General features: G+C 48.6%; 1 protein-coding gene across 13 annotated transcripts in view; it reads left to right on the forward strand.

Moving 5' to 3' along the window:
- The window catches only part of FRMD4A (FERM domain containing 4A), a 607,025-nt gene that overhangs the window by 378,720 nt on the left and 203,207 nt on the right, over nucleotides 1-25,098 (forward strand). The window contains exon 1 of one of the 13 annotated variants that reach the window (XM_053895520.1): nucleotides 12,935-13,107. The exons of 10 other annotated variants lie outside the window; for them this stretch is intronic. Coding sequence is in view for 1 of the 3 variants with exons in the window: in XM_053895518.1 (XP_053751493.1) it covers nucleotides 25,066-25,074 (9 nt within the window). In the remaining 2 variants the exon portion in view is untranslated. Of the gene's footprint in view, nucleotides 1-12,934; nucleotides 13,108-13,698; nucleotides 13,878-24,837; nucleotides 25,075-25,098 lie in introns of those variants that run through there. 2 more of the 13 variants (XM_053895519.1, XM_053895518.1) reach the window with 2 other exon arrangements.

The following is a 25,098-nucleotide window of genomic DNA, read 5'->3' on the forward strand; positions in this document are numbered from 1 at the left end:
GGGAGACACAGAATCCAAAGCAGGCTCCAGGCTCTGAGCTGTCAGGACAGAGCCCTACGCAGGGCTCAAACCCACAAACCATGAGATCATGACCTGAGTTGAAGTCAGACACCCAACCGACCGGGCCATTCAGCCGCCCCGCAACTAACCCATCTTTTAAATAAGGACATCTGACACCTTTCAGATGAACGATTACTGTTATGAACTCAACTAGCTATAATTCACTGGTGGGTATTTTATGTTTCCACACTGGTTTTTAATTATTGCTACAAAATTAAAAATACTGGGTTTTCAAAGAGAAAGGGAGAGGGAGAGAGAGGTAGCAAGCAAGAGAACACAGGGGAAATGGGGATTTTGATACATTGGTGACGGGAATGAAAATTAGTTCCATCGTTTTGAAGAGAAGTTTGGCAATACCTGGTAAAGACCCCTCCCCTACAAAAGCAATACCATTCCCAAGTGTTTACCCTAAAGAAGTTCTCAGACAGGTGCTAAGGTGATGTACGTGATCTTTAGATTCTTTCATTTATCCATCATCCAGCAGATATTCACTGAGCATATACTGGGTCCTATGTACTATTCTAGGGATGACAGATACAACAGAGGACAAAACAAACAAAAATTCTACCTTCAGGGGGGCTTCTGTTCTAGAGGAGGAGGATGTGAAATAAGCCAAGTAAGTGAGGAAAACACATGGCAGGAAAATTGGTGATAAGTGCTATGGGGAAAAATAAAACAAAGAGATTAGGAAGCACTGGGAGGGGATTAAAAACATTAATGGGACGGACAGAGACAGCCTCATGACAATTGGGGCTGCTTGATTCAGCAAATAAAAATACAAGACACACACACACACACACCCCCTCCTTAAACTTGAATTTCAGATAATGAGTGAATTTTCTTTAAGAATAATAAGCATGTCCCACACAATATTCGGGACATTTCTTATATCACACACACTTACTCACTGTTTACCTGAAGTTCAAATTTAACTGGATGTCCCGTATTTTCTCTGGCAATCCCAGTGACCGTTGGATAAAACTCTGAAGGAATGAGGGAGTTAATTGTGAGGATGTTGTTGAATGAGTAACTGGGAAGCAACCGTGTGAGGCAGAAGAAACAGCAAGAGTGAAGGTCCTGGCCCACTGTAACAGTGAGCTCTTAGTAGTTTGCTCCTCAGGAAGAGAGAGAGAAGTAATTTGGGGTCTATATTTGTACAATAGAGTCAAATGGATGCACTAAATCTAAATGTGTCAATGTTGATAAATCTCAACAACATTATGTTGCATGGAAAATAAGCTGTGAAAGAATAAATCTGTTTGGTTGCATTTCTGTAAGGTTTGAAGACACACAGACTAGTATATACTGTTCATGGCTGCATTCATTTCACCATCAAAGGACAAACCAATCGCGGAATGATATACGGCAGCTTTAGGAGAGCCTCAGCCTCTGGGGAGGGAAAGAGAAAAATTGAGAGGTGTGGCTTTCTGTCTCTCTCTCTCCTTCCCTTCCTCCCTCCCCCCTTCTCTCCTTCCCTCTCTTTCAGTAGGAAAGTCAGTCTGCATTTGGAACAACGTGGGTGGACCTTGAGGGCATTATGCTAAGTGAGATAAATCGGATAAGGACAAATACTGTATGATATCTCTTATACCTGGAATCTAAAGAACCCAAACTCATAAAAACCGAGTGGACGGGTGATTATCAGAGTCTGGAAGGTAGGAGAAGAGGGCACCAACTTGCAATTCGTAAGCAAGTAAGTTCTGGAGATCTAAGACACGGCGTAGTGATTACAGTCAACAATATCGTATTATAAATTTCAAAGTTGCTAAGAGACTAGATCTCAACTATTTTCACCACAAAAAAGAATAATAATAATTATGTGACACGATAGAGGAGTTACGGTGGTAATCCAATTGCAAAAATATAAAAATATATAAATACAAATATAAAAAAATACAAAAATATATAAAATGATTTGTTGTATCAAATCAACACATTGTACACCCCCAACCTACACAATGTTACACATCAATTATATCTCAATAAAAAAATAGAAAGGCTAAAGCACAGAGGGCCAAATGTTCAGTCTTACTGGTAGTTATTCAGTACTCTGATACATTTTCTGTACTTTCCTGAATGCTCCTGTGTTTTATTAGTTAACATACTTTCTGAAGAAGGGCAGCAAAATCCAAAGAAAAAGAATTCCAGGTACCTTTGTATTATGAGGAACCCAGTAGAGTAGGAAGTAACTTATGAGCGTTTCAATATATGATCTAGCAACAACCTTGTGCAGGTGCCGGTAGGTGAGAAATACTGATGTGCTGTGCTCATTATCTAGTGTGAGAAGCTAGATGTCCCACAAATTCATTGGGAGCCCTGAGGCTGGCCAGGAGCTCCTGAGCACCTGTTTCCTCACCCGTGCAGCCAAAGTGCTTCCAGAAGCCTAGGACCCTCAGAGCGTTACTGTGAATAACGAGTAAGACCACAGCCAGACAGGCACGGAAAGTGTTCCAGGAGGGACCGGGCAGGGCATTTTGTTTCGGTCTAATCTGGAACCCCCACCGGACTTGCCATTGAAGTGGAGATCGAACAAGCTTACGAAATTCTTCTTATATAAAATCAAATTGAATTTAGATTCCTAAGACGCAAATAAAATTGGGGAGGCTCTGTGTCACTTCAGCGTTGCTGGGTGACCTGGGGCTTCAAGGGTCTGAGCAGGCAGAAGGAGCCAGAAGTTCACATGTGGGTGTTGATATGCTATTCCCCACATCTGAGGACGAAATGGAGGGACGCTCCAGGAGTAAATGCTGTGACCGGTCATCATTCCTACGGGCATCCATTTAAAGCAAACCATACACCCTCAGTAGGTGACCAAAGTTGCGGGCCACTGAAATGAACTTGAATCCTTCTTAGGTTAGTCACAGATGAGCAAGGTGAACATTCTACCAGGAGAGGGCACGCAGGGTACCCAGAGGAAAGGAATGGAATTCAGGACACAGTTATTTAGGGCAAGAACATTTCCTCTGATTTATTTACAGGGCTTAGCTCACCTGGGATCTCATTAAAGCTCACCACACTTAGGTAGAGGGCTCAAACCAAGAATCAACATCTAATGTGGTGGGCAAAGGGGCGTTATACAGACACGAAAGCTGCCAGATTTCATGCTCTTAGATGACGCAGAGAAAGCAAGTAAGAATACTAATAGCATATGTTTTATTAAACACATGCTCTGTGCCGAAAATTTCACATACATTATGCAGTGCGACCTTCGTAGCAGACCTATGAGGGGGAACCTGAGAGTTTAGAACTCGTTAGCCTAAGGCCACACAACTAGTAAGTTGTCGATTTGCGGTTCAAATCCACGCCGTGTAGTGCCACCGTCTACACTCCTAACCCCAACCCTGATGCTCTCAGCATCTTTGGGTGGGAAAGTGGATCATAACTCCAGTCCCAACTTGCTAGGTGGACAGATAAGGAAGCCCCTGCCCAAAGACTCAGACTGACCTGTTCCAAGCCCTACCGGGATGGGGAGCAGAATCGGAGACCTGATTGTATGAACCGCAAGGATCATGGTGAAAATAGATTCCTTACGTAGCTGTTGTAAAAGTACATACCAAGAGTCATGTCGGGTTGGCAAACTGGGAGCCGACAGTGACTCAGTTATGCCCCATCATTGGACTTGGTCCCACTGGAGAACGAATACCTCCATGCGTCTGCAGAGCTCTGCTTGGGTGCGGACGATTTTGATGGCCAGGGTCAGTGCGGCGTGGCGATCAGCAAAATGTCACATTGCTGAATGTTGTCGTCGGTGCTTCCTGCTTCCCTTTCCTTCCTCCCCTCCATCCATCCACCCCTCCAGAAAGCAGTCCCGAGACGCTTCTTCCTGGGAGCCCTTCAATGAGCAATTTCTGCTTTTGCTCGAAATTAAGCCTCAGTGGACAGAATACACTGGAGGCCTTGGAGACAGACTCAGATTCACATCTGCCTCTTTCTGGGTGTGGACTTCTGGCAAGTTACTCAATGTATCCGAGCCTCGAGTTCTGGCTCTGTACAATGGGATTTAACAATACCCACTGTGCCGTGTTACTGCAAGGACTGTAGAGGATGTGTGTGACGTGCCCGGCACCACTCAGTAAACGAGAGCGGTGATGACAGTAATGGCGAGGATGGGCACCTGGTCCCAGGTGAGGTGATAACCGTGTGCGAGGGAATTTTCTTTTTTTTTTTTTTTTTAATTTTTTATGTTTATTTTTGAGAGAGAGAGAGCACAAGTGGGGGGGGGGGGGAGTAGAGAGAGAGGGAGACACAGGATCCGAAGCAGGCTCCAGGCTCTGAGCGGTCAGCACAGAGCCCGACGCGGGGCTCGAACCCGCGCATCGTGAGATCATGACCTGAGCCGAAGTCGGACGCTTAACCCACTGAGCCACCCAGGCGCCACAAGGGAATTTTCTGGGTAAAGGGTCCAGGGGGGCATTCTCTGAAGATCCGAACGATACTTTCCTTTCTCTCCACCGTGTCTCCTCGCTTGTACCCCCCTTAAGACCAAAATCGTCCTTAGACATCCTGGCTCCTCCTCAGGATCAGCTGTTCAGACCATAATGTTTATTTGCTTTGTTTTGGAATTTTGAGTGGCAGAAAGCAGTAGGAATGGGGCAAAGACCTGGGAGATCTTCTGAAGAACACAGCCCCCCACCTCCCCCCCCCCCACCCCCCAGAGGGTCAAAGAGTATGAAGGAAGAGCGTTGGGCTTCCACCAGCCAAAACCAGAGCAATTTAGACCGAGTGGACACTCAAAGGAGAGATGGAAGGACAACCATCGTAAGAGAGAAATGACATGTGCTGGGTTAGTGTTTTTATTAGGCCTCCACAGACACAGGGATCTTTAGAACATACCACAGGTGTTCCACAAAAGCTGGGCTTGGGTGTTGGCCCCGGGCTCACGTGTGGGAGGCCGAGCCTACTTACGGTTTCAGACTGGCCATCATTTAGGCCGCCTTGAGGAAGACAACGGTATGGAATCGCTGATCCACACCGGTCAAACGCTGTTTTCTACCATCACAGGCTCTTCTCCTGTTTTTTAGATTAGCAGGGTGGATTTAATTATAAAAACCTATTGGGCAATTATCACAATGCTTGGCCAAAGGAAAGCGATAAAGCAAAATTAAACACACCCTGTTCAGATTAATACATGTAGGCAACCCGGAGTGAAATACAGTTCGTGAAACAAAAACAGAGACAGCATTGCCGTGATGTCTGCCTGTGAAGAATCCCCAGCAGGGTGACAAACACAGGCATGTGCGGAAATGTAGATGATAAAGTGTTATGTACGCGCAGATACAAGTAGGCTCTCCTGGGGCAAGGGAGCGGGGCCTCGGCGAAGGCTCCCTGCAAAGCGAGTGTGGAAGACTGAGGGGTGGCAGGTGAAGGGAGGGGAGGGAGGCCTTCTGTGCACAGGTGCAGCAGGACCAAAACGGGGACCTGAGCAAGTGCTTCTCAGGGGTGGGACGTGGCGAGCAGGGGAGAGTGAGTGGGGGGGCTGCACAGGCAGGAGGGGGTGGTCAGCGAAAGGAAGACAGGGAGGTGGCCTCCCGCGTCCCAGCCCCAACCGGTGCCTACGATGAAGACATACCAAGTCAGGAGCTGTACCCCTGGTGTTTTACCCCTGGTGGGAAAGCAGATTTTTTCACAATGGAACAATTCCAGTTTGATTAGGGAGGTAACCAGTTAGGAAGGGTATCCGTCAGAACTAAATTCTTACATCCACAATTCCACGTCTGACAATGTTCATTCATTCATTTTATTCGTTCCTTCAATGAATGTTTATTGAGCATTTAATACGGGCCAGGGACTGTTCTGGGCTCAGAAGAGTCAGCAATAAACAAAACAGATGTAAATCCCTGGTCTCCTGGGAGGGTCAGGTAATAAACAAAGCATGTAGGTGAATAAGTTGTATATAGTCTTGTTAGAAGGTGATAAGGACAATAGAGAAAAATATAACAGGGAAGGGATCAGGGGGAGGGGCAGGAGCAGGAGAGCCAATGGGAGGAGTGGTTGTTTTTAAGGAAGATGGGCATACATCACCGTCATTTGGAGCATTTAAAGAATTGAGTGAGGGGCTCCTGGGTGGCTCCGTCAGGTAACCGTCAGACTTCGGCTCAGGTCATGATCTCATGGTTCGTGGGTTCCAGACCCACACCAGACTCCGTGCTGACAGCTCAGAGCCTGGAGCCGCCTTCAGATTCTGTGTCTCCCTCTCTCTGCCCTCCCCTGCTCATGCTTTATCTCTCTTTCTCCAAAATAAATAAACATTAAAATATAAATTAGAAAATAAAGAAGTGAGTGACACAGTTATAAAAAACAAAAACTTCTATTCCTCTCTACTGAAAAGAAAAGATGGTCAGGAAAGATCTCACTAATAAGGTAACATTTGAGCAAGGATCTGAAAAAGATGCTGGTTTAATTCCTCCTGATATCTGGGGAAGTGCATTCCAGGCAGAGGGAAGTGCAAAGACCCTGGGGCTAGAGAGCCTGAAGAGTAGGGACTACAGCCTGGAGGCTAGGATGCCTGGAGCAAAGTCAAGGCCCAAATGGAATAGTGGTATCCATTCAGTTTACCAGCAGAATTAACAACCCGGGAATTCATTAGAAATGCAAATACTTACATCCCCCCCCCCCCCCCCCCCACAGGCGTATAAATCCGAAACTCTGGGGGGAAACTGAGACCAAGCATCCAGGTGATCCTGATGCCGGTGTAAGTCTGAGAACCACTATCTCAGAGCTGGGTCCAGAGCCCTCTTCTTTCCCCACTTTCCTGGACAATCTTCCTAGATGATCCCATCAATTTCCATAGCTTTCAATGCTCTCTATGTATAGGCATTGTCAGCTTTCTTTGTTTTCCAGACGCATTTCTCTCTTTATGTGTATCAAATCTAGTTGCGTGTGTCCAATCCTCATTTCAACAAATAGCCTAACCAGCTTCTACTTGGTTTCTATTTGGTGAGCCAGAACTCTAGAAACTTGCTACACTGAACTCCCCAAATTCATAACGTGAATTCTGACGATTCTCTGCCCTGCTAATGTGGGGGCAGGTCAGATTTGGTTTCGGTGGCAGAAGAAATCATCATATCACCAGCATGACCGCCTCCAGCCCCATCCCAACTCTAAGAAACCGACTTGCCTTCTTCTCCCTGGGACACGGGGGCCTGTGTTCTCATAAATCCCGGGCCTCTTCCTCCCACACCAACTCATCATTTCAATACGTTCTTATTGCTTGCCTGAGAGATTGATTGATTGATGTCACCCGCACAGAAGCCGCCACACTATTAGAAGTTACGGCTGAACACACAACGCGTGCTGAACTTTTTTCCCATTCAATCTCACAAATATTTCTGTCCAGACTACCTTTTGTGATGAGGCAATGGGCCTCGTTATTATGACAATAGATTACAAGGATTGAGTTCCTGCTGATGGACACTGGCTTCGGGCACCATAAGGAATCCTATGTCTCCAAGGACCTGACCATTAGCAGGTTAAGATGGGTGAGCGTTAAATACGCCAACTGTGAAGTCAGGAGACTGTGTCCTACTTGTCAGGTGCGGGACCTGAGGTGGGTTTCACAATTACAATTAGCTTGTGATGTTTTGATTGATTCTCATCCGTGTTTCAGAGAGAATTGCCCTGGGTTTTTGTTGCCGTGAGTTAAGGTAGTCAAAACCGTGTTTCCCAACCAGGAAAAAAAATAATAAGCAATAATCTAATGTAACGAGAACATAACAAGATTATAAAACATAGCTATTAAAAATGATATCGCTATTTAAAAAAAAATAACGAAATAAAACACAGCCAGTAAATGATGTCTTCGTGTCCCCCAGGGAAACATGGTTTTCAGTACTTGTTGTCAAAGCCATGAGAGGAGATGGAATTCCTTTGGGTTGAAGTGGTTCAGAATTGGCCTTTAATTGACCTGGGATGGAGGAGAAAAGAGGATTGGGTATAAAAATAAAACAGGGTTCCCTTAAAATCAGTCAAGCATTTTGGGGTGCCTGGGTGGCTCAGTTGGTTAAGTGTCCAACTTCGGCTCAGGTCATGATCTCATGGTTCACGGGTTCGAGCCCAGCGTCGGGCTCTGTGCTGACAGCTCGGAGCCCGGAGCCTGCTTCAGATTCTGTCTGCCTCTCTCTCTCTGTCCCTCCCCCATTTTTACTCTGTCTCTCTCAAAAATAAGTAAGCAGTAAAAAAATTTTTTTAATCAGTCAAGCACTTTAACCTGCCCCAGAGGGGTCTTGCTCTATCCTTAAAGTCTGGTTGGAGTATGAAAGGAAAAGACACCAGTGCTATTCTCTGGAAATATACAAATGAAATGTAAGTCTTTGTCCATATGGGGCAGGTTAGGAACTAATGTAGAGGTACATACTACCCTCATTTCCAGGTGCCATCCAGCTCTGACTGTGATTCAATCCATAATTAATAGTGTATGTAAAGTAAGCTGGCTGCCTTGTTCATTGCGATCTCCAATATATAGGTGGGAGTTAAACATGAAAGATAAGGGCTCTGAGCCACAAAAGAGTGACTTTGGGTTCAAATCTGATTAACAGAGCTGCTTCAGCAAGTTACTCAACCTTTTTAACCCCCCAGGTGCCTCATCTGTAGAAGGGGAATAAAAATAACTTTCACCTCATAGGAATCTTGGGATGATCAAATTTATGAATGCTTGGAAAGTTCATGGCACTGTGCCTGGCACAGAGTACGTATTTGTAATAATGTAAGATATCGTTATCAGTTGTATGGTTTTGAAAATCCTCAGCATGTGTCGAACCCATACTCTTCATAAGGCTGGAGATAGATATCGTGAGGCCTGTTGTAAAGGTGAAGAAATGGGCACCAAAGAGTTAAGAGACTCATTCAAGGTCCCAATGGGCCTTTGAAGCTGGAGCCCAGGGCTATCCATGTTCCTGGAAGGGATTACGTAACCCAGGCTGAGACCCACTCTCGGACTCAGACACTTGGTATTTGTCCCCAGCGAGGCAGTTACACAAAGGTAGGGGTGGGGGCCATCTTTCTTCGCCAGCAGTGGTACTCCGGCCAAGATGCTAGCTGAAGAACCTTCTGCTAATGGCCTGCATACTGCCCAGAACTTGTTTAGGAAAGCTGTGACTTCAGATCCCAGAGTTAAGAACCTGGTACTTTTCACTCATGTAGCAGCTTTAATTTTTGCTCTGCAACGTTGGGCATAAAAAACATCACATTAATTTACTTCTCTAAACCCGATGAAATCTGACTACATCCCCCACTCACGTCGGTGGCAGGAATTCACTCCTTTCCTCTCCCCAGCTCACGTTGTACCTTAAACCAGGAAAGGGTCTCTTGTTTATCAATCCAACATAGTTGCCACAGATCCATTTTAAAGGTCCATTTTAAAACCAAAGGCTCCATCCCTCCGGCGGGGCAAACCCCAAGACCCTTTACTGTGCCAAAGATTCACCTCTTAGAACTTAGTACCCCCACCCATTGTCCACATGCTGCCCCGTCAGATGTCTGGCGCCCTCTTGAGGCACTACATAGACATTGCACGGGCCTCTCCATACATACAGATGTCACTCCTTTCCCTCTTCTGGGGGTAATACCACCCATCTCCACCCCCCATTTCCAAGCCTCGGAGCACCTCTCCGCTCTTTGAGAAGTTGGCTCTTTTCAAAATGAGCCTCCCTAACTCTGTTTAAGAGGCAAGGGGAACCCCAGATATTCAAGTCGCAAAATCCTGTTTGCCCTCCGGAGGGACAAAAGGAAATGTATTTCTCCTTCTTTCTGAATCTTCTCCAGCAGTGAAAGGAAACACAAAAGCAAATGTCCAGAAACCAGCCAGCCACGTTTCTTTTTCTTCTTTTCAAATTAGACTCTTCAAAAAGTATTAAACTCAGGCTGAAAATGGAAACACTGTATTCTTTCATCAAGACTGCATGTTAGGGCTGGCTGATGCCTCAACACTTTGCAAAGATCCTTTGATTCTTTATGCCTTTGCAAGTAACTGCCTGAATTCTTGGTGGCGGCATCAGCTGTGCTTTGGAAAACAAACCATTACGGAATTCTGACTGGCAAAGCTGGTCATCCATCAACTCCAAGGATCACCACTGGTGAAACAGAGGATACATTACCTTCACATTGCCATTAACTTCCAGATGATTTAAGTTTGAATTTTATCTCATTCATCAAGTTTTACCATGGCCTGTTTCTCTCGGGACTTAAATTCTTCAAATAAAAGTTTTCTTCCTTAAATGTGTATCCATTCTTAGTCTGGACCCCAAACATATAAGGCATGGTGGGTAAAGAGATCCAGAGTGAGAATAAAACACACCAAGACCGTCCCGGGACTTATGCTTAAACAGACCCTGTCCTAGGTGTTTTACAGACATTGATTCATTTGGTGCTCAGAACAACCTTTATTATCCTCATTTCATAGATGAGAAAATAGGCACAGAGAGGTTATGAAACTTGCCTGAGGCTACACAGCTAGCAGGTGGCCAAGGCAAGATCCAAGCCCAGGCAGTCTGAGCTCTTAACACAGGGCTCTCTCTCTACACATTGTGGTTAAGTGCTAAGAAGAAAATAAACAGAATAATGATACAAAGGCTACCTGGTGGGTCCGGTGCGGGCGGACGGGGCGGTGGGGTGGGTGGTGATCAGAAAAGGTTATCTAGGAGGCAGCAGCGTTTGAACTAAAACCTAAAGGATGGCAAGGAGCCAGCTATGCAAAGAGTGGGGCTGGGAGAGTGGATGAGTATTTCCAGCAGAAGGAACAAGAAATGCAAAAGCCAAGGGAAGAAAGAATCTTCCAGGAGTAGGGGCACTTGAGTGCGCTTGTTTGGTTAAGCATCCCACTCTTGGTTTCGGCTCAGGCCGTGATCTCCCGGTTCATGGGTTCAAGCCCCATGTCCAGATCCACGCTAACAGCATAGAGCCTGCTTGGGATTCTCTCTTCCCCCTCTCTCTGGCCCTCCCCCACTCGCACACTCTCTCTCTTTCAAAATAAATAAATAAACTTAAAAGAGGAGAATCTTTCAAGGGCAGAAATGTGGCCGTGTGGCAAAGCACAGGGTGGGGCGGGGGCAGGAGAATAACGTGATAACGTGATGGTTTCAGTAGCAATGAGAAGCCACCGACATGCTTATTCACAGAGATTATGACCTGATCTGAGATGTTTTGGAGGTCACTGGTTGCCAGGTAACAAAGGGAGAATCTGAAACAGAGGGTATGTGCAGGAGGGTTATATAGCTGAGGGTAGAGGGTGAGATGGCCCCTGGTGGGGTCTGGTGGTGAGAGATACGGCCGGATGGATCAGGAGGGCCCGGTGCTCGCGACATTCTGGCCATGTGAAGAAGTGTAGACTCTATCCCTAAGAACCAGGGAAGCCCTGAACGGGCTGAAGCAAAGAAGTCCTGTGATCAGATCCGAGTTCTAGGGGGAGTTGAGCTGGTGTGGAGAACCCATTTGAGGGACAAGAGGGCAGGCCAGTCAGGAGGCTGCAGAGACCTCCCAGTGAAAGGCGACGGGGACCGATGAGGCTGGGCCCGGGGTTATTCATTTGGCAAAGATTAACATCACCAGGCATTGTTGGAACAAGTCAGACAAGGGCTGCTCTCAAGGACCTTTCCAGAGCCATTTATGAGGGCAGGCTTAGTGATAACTTGAAGGTAAGGAAGGAGAGAAAGAAAGGAGTTAAAGACCCCTCTCTCCCTGTTTCTGGCTTGTGCTGGGAGGAGGGAAGCTCTGTAGTTAAGACGGGGAATTCGGAAAGAGGATTTGCCAGAGACGAGTGCAGTTCAGGATATATTAACAACTCCCCTGGCCAAGGTGGAAAAGCATCAGGTAGATAGTAGAAACAATCCAACGACTCTTTCTAAGTATGGGAACTAAATACCCCAAGAGAAGGGTCTGAACACCTCCTCTGTCATCCGTTCACTAGCCGGTGCAGTCAAAACAGATCAGCACTGGAAATACTCTTCCAAAGAAATAGCTTTCCCTCTGAGAGTGCCAACTGCATTATGAAAGAATTGGGCTTTGCATTAAAACCGTCTTCAAGGACTCCCAAAGTACAGAAACATCCCATTCAAATATGGCCTCCCCTGACTCAGATTCAGAAAATCAAGTCAAGTCCCGCGGTCAGGAGATGTGACCACAACAGGCTGAAACAAGTTAGGTATTCTTTATCACCGGCTCACCTTTTTCTCCAATGCTACCTGTATACAGAGATTCCCTTCTGTTGACCGAAGCCAACACCTCCCAAACTGCCAGAAATTTTCGCCTGAGATCTTTAGAGAATCTATAACTGTGTCTGGAAAGACTTAACTTTCAATTATTGGGATGATGGAATATGCAATGTTTCTTTTTATTTCGAATGTTTAAGTCTTTGCTCCTGCTGCTATCATGGAAATAATGGTGCCAGATCTAATAGGTCCTTCAGTGATGGTGGAAAGGGAAGCAATCTCTCCCTTGAAGGAGGGAGGGATGGATGGATAGAGGCTGGGGGTGGATGGATGGAGGGAAGGAGGGAGGGAGGGAGGGATGGAGGGAGGGAAGGAGGGATGGATGGAAGGATGGATGGAGGGAGGGAGGCAGGGAGAGATGTTGGGATTTCAAGCGATGACTGAGTTCTAGAGAAAGATTTTACCCCTGAGACAAGCGGGCTTTCCCACCCACAATAAGCGGGTGCTCTTGTCTGCCTCTCCCTTTATTTTATAATCAAACCATGTTTTGACAATTCGTGAAAAAAATGTGTCTAGGGCAAATTGAGCTGCTGAAGCGGTAAACATTTAGACATATAATGTGAATTGAGTTATTGTTCTCGGTAGGGATATTCCCTGAGTTTGTTTCTCTTTTTTTGGAAAGACAACGCGCCAGCCCGTTGCCCTCCCCCAGGTCTCTTGAAATGCAGGTCTCCCTTTCCCTGGTAATTGTTGCGAATCCTTGACAATAGCCCCCAAGACGAGGTTATCTCGCAGCAACTTCCATTTCCAAAGAGTTGAGGGAGATAACAATTGGACGACGCGGAGGGCTAAGCGCCGCACCTTCAGCCCAGTGCGGCCCAGGTGGCCTCCGCCGGCGGCTCCCAGGGTAGGAGGGGGCTTCCCGCGGTGGATCTGCTGGGGTTTGTCGGCGAGGCGGGGGGCCCTCCGTTTCGGCATCCCTGCGCTGCCTCTCGCACGCCTGGCTCCGCACGGCCTCTCCCGGGTTGCGGCCGCATTCGGGACCTAACTTCGTCCCGGCCGCGCGCGCAGCGGCGAGGGGACGCGGGGCTCGGCCAGCTCCCGGGGCGAGCGCAGGGGCGCGGGCGCTCATTGTTGTCCGGACGCGGGCGGCGCGGGACTCGCCCGGGCCCGCCCTCCGCACCTCCCCGCGGCCCGCCTGCCCTCGCCGGCCGCGCCGGGGCGGGGGGCCGGGGTGGGGGTGGGGGGTGCAGCGCGCAGGGGTGGGGGTGGGGGCCGTGGGGGGCGTGGCGCGGGGCGTGGAGGCGGGCAGGGCGCCCCGCAGCATGCGGCGGGCCGGGCGCGGGCGGGGGGCGGGCCGGCGGCGGTGCGCCCTGGCGCGCGGCCAGGCTCGGCGCGAGAGGCGCGAGCGGGCGATGGGCTGACGGCGGACCCGCGGCGGGGGCGGGGCGGCGGGGGCCGGGGCGGAGGCGGCGGCGGCGGCGGGGGCGGCGGGGGCGCGCCGGGACCCGGCGGGGCGGCTGCGGGCGCCGCGGAGGAGGCGGAGGCGCCGGGCGCGGATGCCGCCGGCTAGGCCACGGGCCTGCGCACCCGGGGCGAATGGGACGCCGGTTCCGGTGGATCCGCCGCTGCAAACCTCGAGTTCCTGGGCTCCGGGCGAAGCGCAGCAAATAAAAGGTAACGTGTCTTTGTTTCCCAGCCGCGACTGCCGGGAGGGATTCTGCAGCGCCTCGGTGTCCGTTTTTAAATGCTGGGGCCGGTGAAAGGGACATGACACTTCTTCCCTGGGAGCGTGGAGTCTCTGAGGTCGCGGATGTGACATTTTTTTCAATGCACACCCCACGTGCGGCACCTACCACACTCCCTTCTGCTGCCGGCCCCCTCCCCCCATACACTTTCTCCGGCATCTCCACCTTACGCTGTCTGAATTTACCCGGGGAGAAAGGAAAGGACGTTGCTGTAAGCAGACCTGGGTGGGATTTTTTTTTTTTTTTTTTTTTTAAAGAAAACCCGTTTTCATGGAAGTGACAGGGGAGTCCTGTGCTTGGGGTGCCCGAGGGTGGCAGGAGGCGGGCAGATGAGCGTGCTGAAATTGACTGCCCTTTTCCATTCCAAATGGCTGCAGCAAGTTTGATGCATAGAGAAAGGGGGAGGAGAACTGGAGGAAACCTTCTTTAGGACGCGGTCGTTTATAAACGACCAAACGGCATTGCCTCGGTAGTGCAGACAGATGCCCGGACGTCGGTCCCTGTCGCGTTTGGGAGAGGTGAACCAGTCCTGCGCTTTGAAAGCGGTGTGGGCAGGAACTCGGTGCCTTTCTCCAGTAGCTCGTTAGCAGAGTAACCGCTCAGCAGATTCAAGCAAATTCTGCAAAATTTCCGAGGGATGGCCCTTCTAATAATAGCTCTGGCGGTGGTTTCCTAATAGACACTCATTCTGAATGATGCGGCCATGCCAGGCTGCCGGAAGCTCAGCTTGCTGAGAACGGCGACCCGACGCCGGTGAAGGACTCCCTGACCCCACCATGAATGGATGAGGCGCTTTCTCCCCTATGAATGGAACATCCCAACAGAGGCCACTACCGCTGCTCTGGCTTCTTTCCCTTTGAGTCCTCGCAGCTTCTCATGAAAGGGATTCTCAGAGCACCTCAGACAGGCACGTTTCTAAACCTGAGCTCTTCCGTGGTGACGGCCTCTTCGGTGTTGGAGGGTCACCGAGGTATTTTTAGACACCTGGTCAGGCCGACTTGATCTGCGTTCACCTGATTGGGCTTTAGGCAGCCGCTTGCACAGCCCTGCCTGCTCAGCATCCAAGTCTTGTGCTTTCCCAGCCGGAGAGCCAGGAGCGAACTTCTGACTTCATCCAGGGAAGCCACGGCCGGCCCCGGGGAAGTACCTCGGGGATGGGATGCAAAAAAATACCTCATATTCACTGGCACTTAGCTCTGTGTGCCATCTTGAAAACGTGCGACAAAGTGGGCGTTAGGGAGACAGGGAGGACCCACGCGTCACTGTTTTGTTTCTGGTCTTTGCATCACTTCGTGTTCCTTCGTAGCATTTGACCCCATTTCTGTGGAGTCTGATTTGGCCCCGGCCAGTAGCCCAAACCTTCGGATCAGCAGAAATCCGATTTTGAGTCTCCAGGTGCCGCGCATCTCCTGCAACCCAGAGTGATCAGGGGATGAGCCACTTCTGTTGGCCGATGGAACCATTCCGCCGCAAATGAAATCTGGATTTATTTAAGGCACAACGGAAATGAGGGTCATGCAACAAATAGATTGGAATCCATTTGGTCCTGAGAGGTTAAAGCGCTACAGTCAATTTAATTGGAAGCGATATTTGGACATGCTTTGAAATCAATAGTATACTGTCCTGCCCGTGAACAGAATGTTGCACCCTGAGAACTTGGAAAGAAGTTTCACCTGACGGGCAAAAAGTTGTGTGGGCGGGAGTAACCCTTTAGAAAAGAAAGAGAAAGACGGTTTCAGTTCCTCTTGTGTCAAAGGGAAGCACAAAAGGAAGTTTGTAGAAGTGAGGATCAGAAAATCCCTGCACCCTCTTTTGTTCTGGCCAAGCGTGTGTTATCAGCCGCTGCTGTTGCCGTCTTCTCTTTGGCGCTCGTCTTGAACTAATTTTATTAATAAGGCTTGTTATTTATGGTGCGGGGCCTCTCTGTCATGTGTAGGTGCTATTGCCGAGTCCCCCGATGGCCTGGCAGGTGGCTGGTGCCATTAGCATTATCCTGTGGTTGGGGAAACTGAGACCCCTTGAGGTTCAGGGAGTCGCTGATTTCATAACCCGCGAGGCATGCATGGCAGGCATGTACAGTGCTCGGTGTGGGGGGAACAGCAAGGTTACAGCCTCAGGTCGAAGAAAAAGCCAAAAGGAATGAGTCCTTGCCTGGGTTCTGGAACTTGGGAAAAGGCTGGATAGACTAGTGGGTGTGCCTGCGTTTGTGCGGGAAGGGGCTCTCTCGGCAGCCTGGCTGAGTGGAGGGAAAGGTGTGGCTGGTCTGTGATGAGATAGATGAAGGGTCCAGGAAACCTTGCACTTGAGGGGACCTGTCGGGGACCCGTGGCTTTAGTAAGTGTGGGGCGGGTGAGACCTCCTTCACGGGAGATCACTCTGGACTTCCCTGCATCTGCGTTCCAACTTGGGTTCTCGTTCTTGACGCACGCGTGTGGGTGAGTAGATAGAACACTTACTTACACTTCTGCTCACGTGCTGTGTGCTTATCTGTTCTAAGGGTTGCGTTTAGCCTGACACACGGAATGACTGAAAAAGCGAGGGGGCACTTTCCAGCCTAAAGCTTTGTTCTTAGATAATTTTGCGTACGTAAATACTTACCATTTATTTTAAAAGAAGGATCAGTACAGGGGCGCCTGGGGTGGCTCAGTCAGTGGAGCATCCGACTCTCGATTTCGGCTCAGGTCATGATCTCACAGTTTGTGGGTTCGAGCCCTGCGTTGGGCTCTGCTCGGACAGTGTGGAGCCTGCTTGGGGTTGTCTCTCTCCCTTTCTCTCTGCCCCTCCCCTGCTCGTGCTCTCTATAAACAAATAAATCAGAAGGAACAGTGCGGCTTCTGGAGCATTTCTAGTTTAATAGGTCAAAATGAGAAATAGACCTGATCGTAGTTAAATAGCTCTTGAAGTTATTTTAATTCACTCTGTGTACAGTATCAGAATGGATAAGTCTGGATTCAGGGATGGCTTTCATTTCCATCTTTTATCTCTTAGAGGTCACCCAATGTGTCAATAAAAGTTGTGGCAGAAATTCTCTCTTTAGGTTTATGCATAGCGAAAGATCCCAGCACCTCGATGAGCAGTGGTTTCTGAGACCTTACGGGGACATAAGCCCTTGGGATAAAGATCTTCCAATGGTTATTCAGCCTGACTTCCAAAAACTGGATTCCCCTTGAGCCAGAGATGCTGCAGGCTCCCATTCCCTCGCGACCTCCCCGGGACGCTGTGGGTATCTGTTTACTCCACCCTCCTGCTTCGATTCTTTGCCGCCCATTTCCATTTCCCTCTGAAATGTGACGAATGGAACAAAAGAGGACATTGGAGTTGAAGGGAGAAAAAGTCACCGCATCATTCCACTGCTTGCACAGGATACAGAGGTACTTGAACTTGTCCTACAATAAGCACAAGCAGAGACTTGAATCGGGGAAACCTGGCCACTGTCGGGGAATGGTGGGATTTGAGTCTTTTACCTGGTGGTGTTCTCTTGAGCCCTAATCAGACCCCAGTACCCTGCTGGTATTTTCTGTTTTTGTTTTTCCCAAGACCTCTGATCTCAGAGGCTGGTTCAGTAGCTGTTGGAGCTCTGGGCTTCAGGCTCCCCTGCTGCACATGCAGACTTGCTGGTTTCAGTACTCTGTCCTGCAAGAAGTTTTTGAATCAGCATAAATCCGGCTTATCAAACATTCTCTCCCCAGCAGTTTCCTTCTGGTTCCCTAAATCCATCATTTCCCACCCTTTCCTCTGTCCCGAGAGATCAGCGTGTCTTTCTCTTATAAGGAGTGATTCAACCACACCCTTACATTTATGGCAGTCGGTTCCACCACTAAAAGCACCATCTTAAAAATACCCATCATTATGCCTCTCGTCCTCTCACATGAGCAGAGCGGTGGCCTCTTTGAATGAACTGCACTAATGCCTATTTGGGGTGCTAGAGAGGGAGTATGTCTGTGTGTGTGTGTGTGTGTGTGTGTCTGTGTGTGTGTTCAGTTCTTAATTGTATCAGTGGAAATTAGGTATTTTCCCCCAAAGAGAAATGCTCTTCTCTTTGAAGATGGAAATGACTACCAAGAATAAAGACCATGGTTATTGGAAAGAATGTGAAGAATATAAAGGAATAGGGGATCTGGTTCAGCTCAGTGGCCTCGTTAACTACCAAATAATAATCAAGGAAAATAACCAAATAAAAATCAAGGTGGTAGCCCCGTTGGGAACTGCGTGAGTACATACAGGCAGAGCTAAGTCTCATTTGGACGTGCGTTATCTAGGATCTAGCATGTTAGGCAGGCAGGTCTCTATCTGTGGTGGTTTCTGGTTTTTTGTTTTAAACTCTGGCCATTCCATGATGCAGTACAAGAAGAAACTAGTCCGCGGTCGAGATTATCTGTCCATGCACACTCGTCCCCCTGAACTCTGACGACATTCACACGTGTTTTCCGGTTTCCCTCTTATTAGCAGTCATTTGCCTGTCCATGGTTACTGTATACTTTATGTTCACGTATGCTCATGGTGTTTAAGTCCCTGATCATCATGGGCACTCAGTGGGTCCTCCTGGAGTAAGTAAATCACTGAGGGAATTTATCATACTGTGCTCCCACACGGAGACAGTTAGGCATCCTTAGAAACCTAGAAAGCCTGCTGGTCTAAAGTGAAATGTACCCTGTTGGGTCATCCTGTGTCTAACCGTGTCTTAGTCTGCACCGTGGTGTGGCCCCTCTTTCACAGTTGGTAATGCCTTGCCAACCTTAGGGCTAGAAGTCTTGGTACTGATGCAAAACCCTAAACTTTTTAATGATAATTTTCACTTCAAATGAGCCAGAAGCTCTCCCCCTCAAACCTCAGGCTATAACTCCCTAGTTTCCATCAAAACTAGCCTGTTCTGGTGACTCAGTCTCCTTTACACGGCTTTCGCCTTTCTTTGTCCTTGCTGTATGAGGAATGCATGAAAAAAAAAAGCGTGTAATGGGGAATTAGATTGATAATGCATGACAGCGAATGGAAATGATGGTCGGAGCCTTGCCAGGCTGTGCCATTCATAACCATAAAATGCACAATTATGCTCTCACCACATGCCTGTGAACAAGTATATAGATGCAACAAACCCAAACTAGGAAACCAAATAGTGTGGAACCATCTGGAGCTGGGCAGTCTACCTACAGACCGAGCTGGGGAATGCAGTGCTCACTTACCCATCTCTCCGCTCCCACTGGATGCCCCCTCCCCCCCAAGTATCAGATACTCATTTCTCTGTGGCTCAGAGACAGAGAGAGCACGCATGCGCAGAAGAGAGGGGAGGGTAAGGACAAGAACCAGAGTGGAACTGAACACAGTGGAGAGCAGTGTTCTGCATTCTCAATCCCCTTTTATTGGGATGGTTGAGTGTTTTGTAACAGAGTAACTACAGAGTGACCAGTACCACAGATGTAGCCTGGAGGTCCCGGCCTGAGGGCAGAGGCCTCGAACCTTGCAACCCAGCAGGGGCTGACGTCACCCTGAATGTGCAGGGCAGGCTGTGAACCAGGCACGTGTGAGATTTGGGGCTTATCAGTCAGGTCAAAGATTTCAGAGAGATGGAGTTCTAGGAATGAGAAGGGGCATATCGATTCCTTGAACAGATGAGGAGATGTTTCCAGATACTCAGGGACCCTGCGAAGGCCTCAGTTACAGTGCTAAGACTAGAGGCCCCGTCGCCTGACAAGGATTTAGACGATGCACGATGCACGGAGGCATGGTGGCCAGAGAGAGGAACCGTGGCGTTATCCAGCGTGGCTGTGACTTCTGGTTCTGCCACCTGCTAGCCATGAGGCCTTGGGTGAATGACTGAATCTCTCTGAGCTGCAGTTTTCTTACTGACGAGAAAAGTTACATTCAGAGGAACCCGTGAAACAGTATCTATGAAACGACCAGCACAAAAATATGACTCTCTTAAGAGAAGTGATTTTGTCTTTGTATCCTTCCCCCTGCTCGCCCCGCCCCCGCCCCAGTTTGACTTGCTTGTATCACTGGAAGGTCCTAGAACAGTTAATATGGTGAGGGTTGGTTGGGGGAGGGGAAGGAAGAGAAGAGGGATGATTCTTCCTTTACACCAAAAAGCAGAAAGCGGATTTGAATTCTTCAGTTTTCAAAAATGATCGGAAAGGGCTTTTATCTTGAGAAAGAAAACTAGGAGAATCAAAACAAGAATTACAAAGGTTATGTCAGTCGGTGGTACTGCCTTCTTTTTCTACACAACAAAGGCAAAAATCCGGATCACTGTGTGACGTTCTTTGATTACTTCCCATTCATTGCCATTAATTAGGAAGATTTTCAGCTGCTGTTTACTTATTGATGTAGCACTCAGGTAATTAATGCAGGGCGTTAATGGCAGAAAGAAGCCTAGAACCTGAGGTGTACTAGATGCTGGTGGGAGTTTTTCTCTCGGCACCCACAACCCCAGGACTCTGCAAATACGGGGAGTTCCTCCGTAGCCTGAGAAATCAACATACCGATTTGCATAATACCCATCAGAAATTATTTAAGCACTTAATAACCTTCTTGGTGTTACATAAAATAAATCAGAATGAGAGATGGTCCATCTTCTGGAGACAGATTAAACAGGCAGCAGAATAAGAGCATTAAATAAATATAGAAACAAGGGAGGTATTATTTATAGAACATTATAGCCAGATCCAGGACAAGGATATATTTTAGGTGAACCCTCAGGGGCAGCTTATGGGAATAGTTTGCCTGGACAAGGTGGAGTGAGCCAGAAAACAGGCTGGCATTTGTTTGTGGTTCCTTCTTTCTTTGTGGTGGAAAATAGGGATTCTGTAACCCACCACAATTTAGTGTGTCGCCATCCTGTTCCTAAGGTTGTAACTTAGTCGATAGAGGTTTTGTGCCTCTTTAGACACAGAGATCTAGAACTTCAAACTTGGGAGAGATATGCAAATACTCAAAGAACAATATCCAAAACCATAGTGTTTTGTTTTGTTTCTTCTACAGCTAGACTCTTCTTTTCTTCTTGCCACCATAACTGACCACATTCTTAGGGAACTGACAAAACCCGACTGAAAAATCCTGTAAGCTGTAAGGTTTTTTTAAAAAATTGTTTTTAATGTTTGTTTAATTTTCAGAGGGAGAGAGAGAGAGGTAGCAAGTAGGGGAGGGCCAGAGAGAGAGGGAGACAGAGAATCCGAAGCAGGCTCCAGGCTCCGAGCTGTCGGCACAGAGCCTGACATGGGGCTTGAACTCATGAACCGCGAGATCATGACCTGAGCCGAAGTTGGATGCTTAACCGACTGAGCCACCCAGGCGCCCCTAAACTGTCAGTTTTATACTATTGTTTTCATTTGTTGAACGGAGATAGAGAAAAGTCGGTGTTTGAGCCCACGTGCTTATTTGCATGTAGCACAGGTGGACGCGAGCGAGGACACTTATGTCCCTGCCGTTTCCCTGCTGATGAGTAAGCGAGGAGGCAGACAGCACACGGCACTTGCTCCTGCCCTTGTCCTGAGACCCTCACTGAGACGCTGATTCTCCCTTTGGCTGTTGATCAATTTCCCCTAAATCTGACTCCTTAAAGGAGCTTCCAGAGTTCACAAAGGCCTTCTTGCTCAGTTTCCCCTCTTACCGGTGGTTGTTGGACCACCAGTCTCTGCCTCCTCCTCCGAGGCTCGGCAACCATTGTCCTGTGATAGATGAGTCACTAGTCTGCCTCACTCTTCCTCTTTGATGCATTACTAGTATTAAGCTCTTCAAGCCTTTACAGTAAATTTGTCCAGCGCCTTGCTCAGCTGTTTCCTCCCCAGATTCTTTTGGGGTGAGGTGCCCACTTGTAGTTCAGCGTCTCCCCTTTTGTTCCTGGGTTATCACAAGATCGTCACAGCATACCCCTTCCCCACCTTCCTAGCTTGGTGCATGTGTGCCTGTGTCTGCAGCACCCACACATCACCTCCCCACCCTTGTTGCCCCCTCCCGCCTGCATTTCCTTTAAACCACAGGGCTTCGCATGGACCAGAAGGACCCGCCACAGCCTGGAAGCTCCTTGTTTCTTAAACTTCTGTTCTTTTTTTTTTTTTAATGCGTATTTTTTTTTAATTTTTTTTTTCTTAATGTTTTTATTTATTTTTGAGACAGAGAGAGACAGAGCATGAGCAGGGAAGGGGCAGAGAGAGAGGGAGACACAGAATCGGAAGCAGGCTCCAGGCTCTGAGCCATCAGCACAGAGCCCGACGCGGGGCTCGAACTCACGAACCGTGAGATCATGACCTGAGCCGAAGTCAGACGCTCAACCGACTGAGCCACCCGGGTGCCCCAATGCGTATTTATTTTTGAGAAAGAGAGCGTGAGCTGAGGAGGGGCAGAGAGAGAGGGAGACACAGAATCCGAAGCAGGCTCCAGGCTCCGAGCTGTCAGCACAGAGCCCGACGCGGGGCTCGAACTCACGAACCGTGAGATCACGACCTGAGCCGAAGCCGAATGCTCAACCGACTGGGCCACCCAGGCACCCCTCTTAAACTTCTGTTCTTACGCTAACTCTCACGCACTGTGTCAGTCTGGTTGGGCTGCCAGAAAAATACCGTAGACTGGGTGGCTTATAAACTACAGACATTTATTTCCTATAGTTCTGGAGCCACAGGAGTGTCTGAGGGAGGCATTCTAGGCAGGTGTGGGAGCTCGTCAAAGGCCCCGGGAGGAAAGAGTGACATGGAGGGAACAGTAAGGAGATGACTGTTGAAGAGCAGACTGAGTGAAGGAGACACAGAGTCGGAATCACGTGGGGCCTCGAAAGCTTGCGACCAGGGGCGGGGGGCATCGGAGAGTGCAGATCTGGGGAGCACCACGGCCCCACCTGGGCTGCACAGGGATAGTTTTATGGTGCTGTGTGGGGACCAGACTGCGAGGCCAAGCAGAGGTGACACAGGAGGTGCCAGATGAGTGGCAGTTACAAGAATCAGGCAGGTGATAAATGATGATGAAGTGTTCAGTGTCTGGGTATTTTAGAGAGAACCAACGACATTTTCTGGTGGGTTGGGGGTAGGATGTGGGATGCAAGACAGAAGTCCACTACTGGGGCCCAAGGAGCAGAGCTTGGTGCTGGAGTTGCTGGTACATGACAGGGGAAAGCCGTGGATGGGGGTGGGTTGGGGAGGAGGATAGGTTAGCAGTCCTGTTTGGCACACGCGGAGTTTGAGGTGCCTTCCAGATCGCCACACGGCGACGTTGAGTGGGCAGGTTTATACAGAATCCTAGATAAGCCTGCGGAAGGAGGAAGCCCGGTGACTTGGGGCTCAGCCACCTAGAGATGAGGTGAGATGATGCCAGGCCTCAGTCCTGAATAAGACGAGATCTGAGGAAAAACCATAAGCACCAAACTTCAAAAGAAAAGAATATAAGTTCTAAAAAATGAAGTAATTCCTTAAGGTGTGAAGAACTCTGTTATGGTGTGTTGCTTCAGCTGGAATTCTCCACATCCTCCTGAGGGTCTGTCTCTTTTTTGATGTGTGAGAGGAGTATCTCTAACCCTCACACTATAATCACATTTATTGATGGGCCACGGGCATGCAATAAACACACATTTAAAGGGTCCTATTGGATAAGGTTTTGTTTTTGTTTTTTGTTTTTGTTCTGTTTTTTAACTTTTTTAATGTTTATTTACTTTTGGAAGAGAGAGACAGAGACAGAGCATGAGCAAGGGAGAGGCAGAGAGCGAGGGAGACACAGAATCCGAAGCAGGCTCCAGGCTCCGAGCGGTCAGCACAGAGCCCGACGCGGGGCTCGAACTCACGAACCGCGGTATCATGACCTGAGCCGAAGTCAGATGCTTAACCGACTGAGCCACGCAGGTGCCCCATCTTTTTTAACTTTTTAAATTTATTTTGACAGAGAGAGAGTGTGTGTATGCACAAGCGGAGAAGGGGCAGAGAGAGAGAGAATCCCAAGCAGGCTCTGTGCTGTCAGCTTGGAGCCCAATGTGGGGCTGGATCCCATGATCCATGAGATCCTGGTCTGAACCGAAATCAAGAGTCGGGTGCTTAACCGACTGTACCCCCCCTTGTTTGATAAGTTTTGTCATATGAAGCCATCACCATGATCCAGAATTGTAATTCCCTGCTTCCAGTCAGTCACGTTTACTGAGACTCTTGTGTGTTTAAAGCTCCATGCTAGGAAGTGTGAAGGATCTAAGATGTAATCGCTCCCCCTGCCTCCTGTATTTGTTCTGTTGTAGCATCCAGACTCCCTACACAGTTCTCCAATCACAAACTCATTTCAAGGCCTTTTCTAAAGTGTTTGCTGAAAGTACACTCAAGTTTGGTGTCCAGAGGGTTTGAAATGACGTATGTAGGCCACTTGACCTACCGGGACTGCTGGTTAAATCAGGAAAGAGGAACGATCAGGAGCCCTGCATCTTTTAATCCGTTGTGATACAGGCAAAAAACATGTCCCTCGTTCCTTCTTTCGTGGAAGCCGCCCAAACAGCAGGCTCGGCTCCATCCTTATTTTCTGTGCGTAGTCAACACAATAATTACCTCCTGCCGAAAGCCTTGAGAAATTGTTTCTGTGTCCAATTAGAACTTTTGATTTGACTAGCAGATACACATAACGTCTTTACTTCTGTAACTACTCACTAATGATATGCACCCTGGATATTTTTAGATCTACCATTTGCCAAACGGCCATTGCATTTTAAGGCATTGCATTTCCTGTGACAGCTTTTCCACTGAGAGACTTGTGGGACCGTGGGTGAAAAGGAAGGGGGGGGTGCGGAATTCCTCTTTGGTTTTGGAATCCTCTCCCTCCCTCCCCCGCCCCCCCTTCCCTTCCTTTCCCGGCCTTACGCCCACCCCCAGTTTTAAATGGGGAAGAAGTGCAGTGGTTCTGGAAACTTGTCCTGTGCATGGTGCTGGGGCAGCAGAATGAGGAGCCCCACGAGCAGGTCTCCAGCGGGGTCTGGGGTGGTTCGTGGGGCAGCCAGGCAGTGTTGAAACCTCTGACAAGATGAACAGAGGAAGGGAGCCGCCAGTGCAGCTGGAGCGAGTGCGAGGAGTCTCTGCCAGGCGTCTCCAGCACAGTCCTTTCCAGACAAGTCCGTTATGTAAATATCCAGGCCGCAGCCTCCAGCCCGGATCGCCTGCCCGGTCGAGATGTCAAAGGTAGCTGCAAAAACTTCCCTGAAT

Source organism: Panthera pardus, unplaced genomic scaffold (genome assembly GCF_024362965.1).
Source record: "Panthera pardus isolate Hobbes unplaced genomic scaffold, ASM2436296v1 HiC_scaffold_6, whole genome shotgun sequence".
Classification (NCBI taxonomy): Eukaryota; Metazoa; Chordata; class Mammalia; order Carnivora; family Felidae; genus Panthera; species Panthera pardus.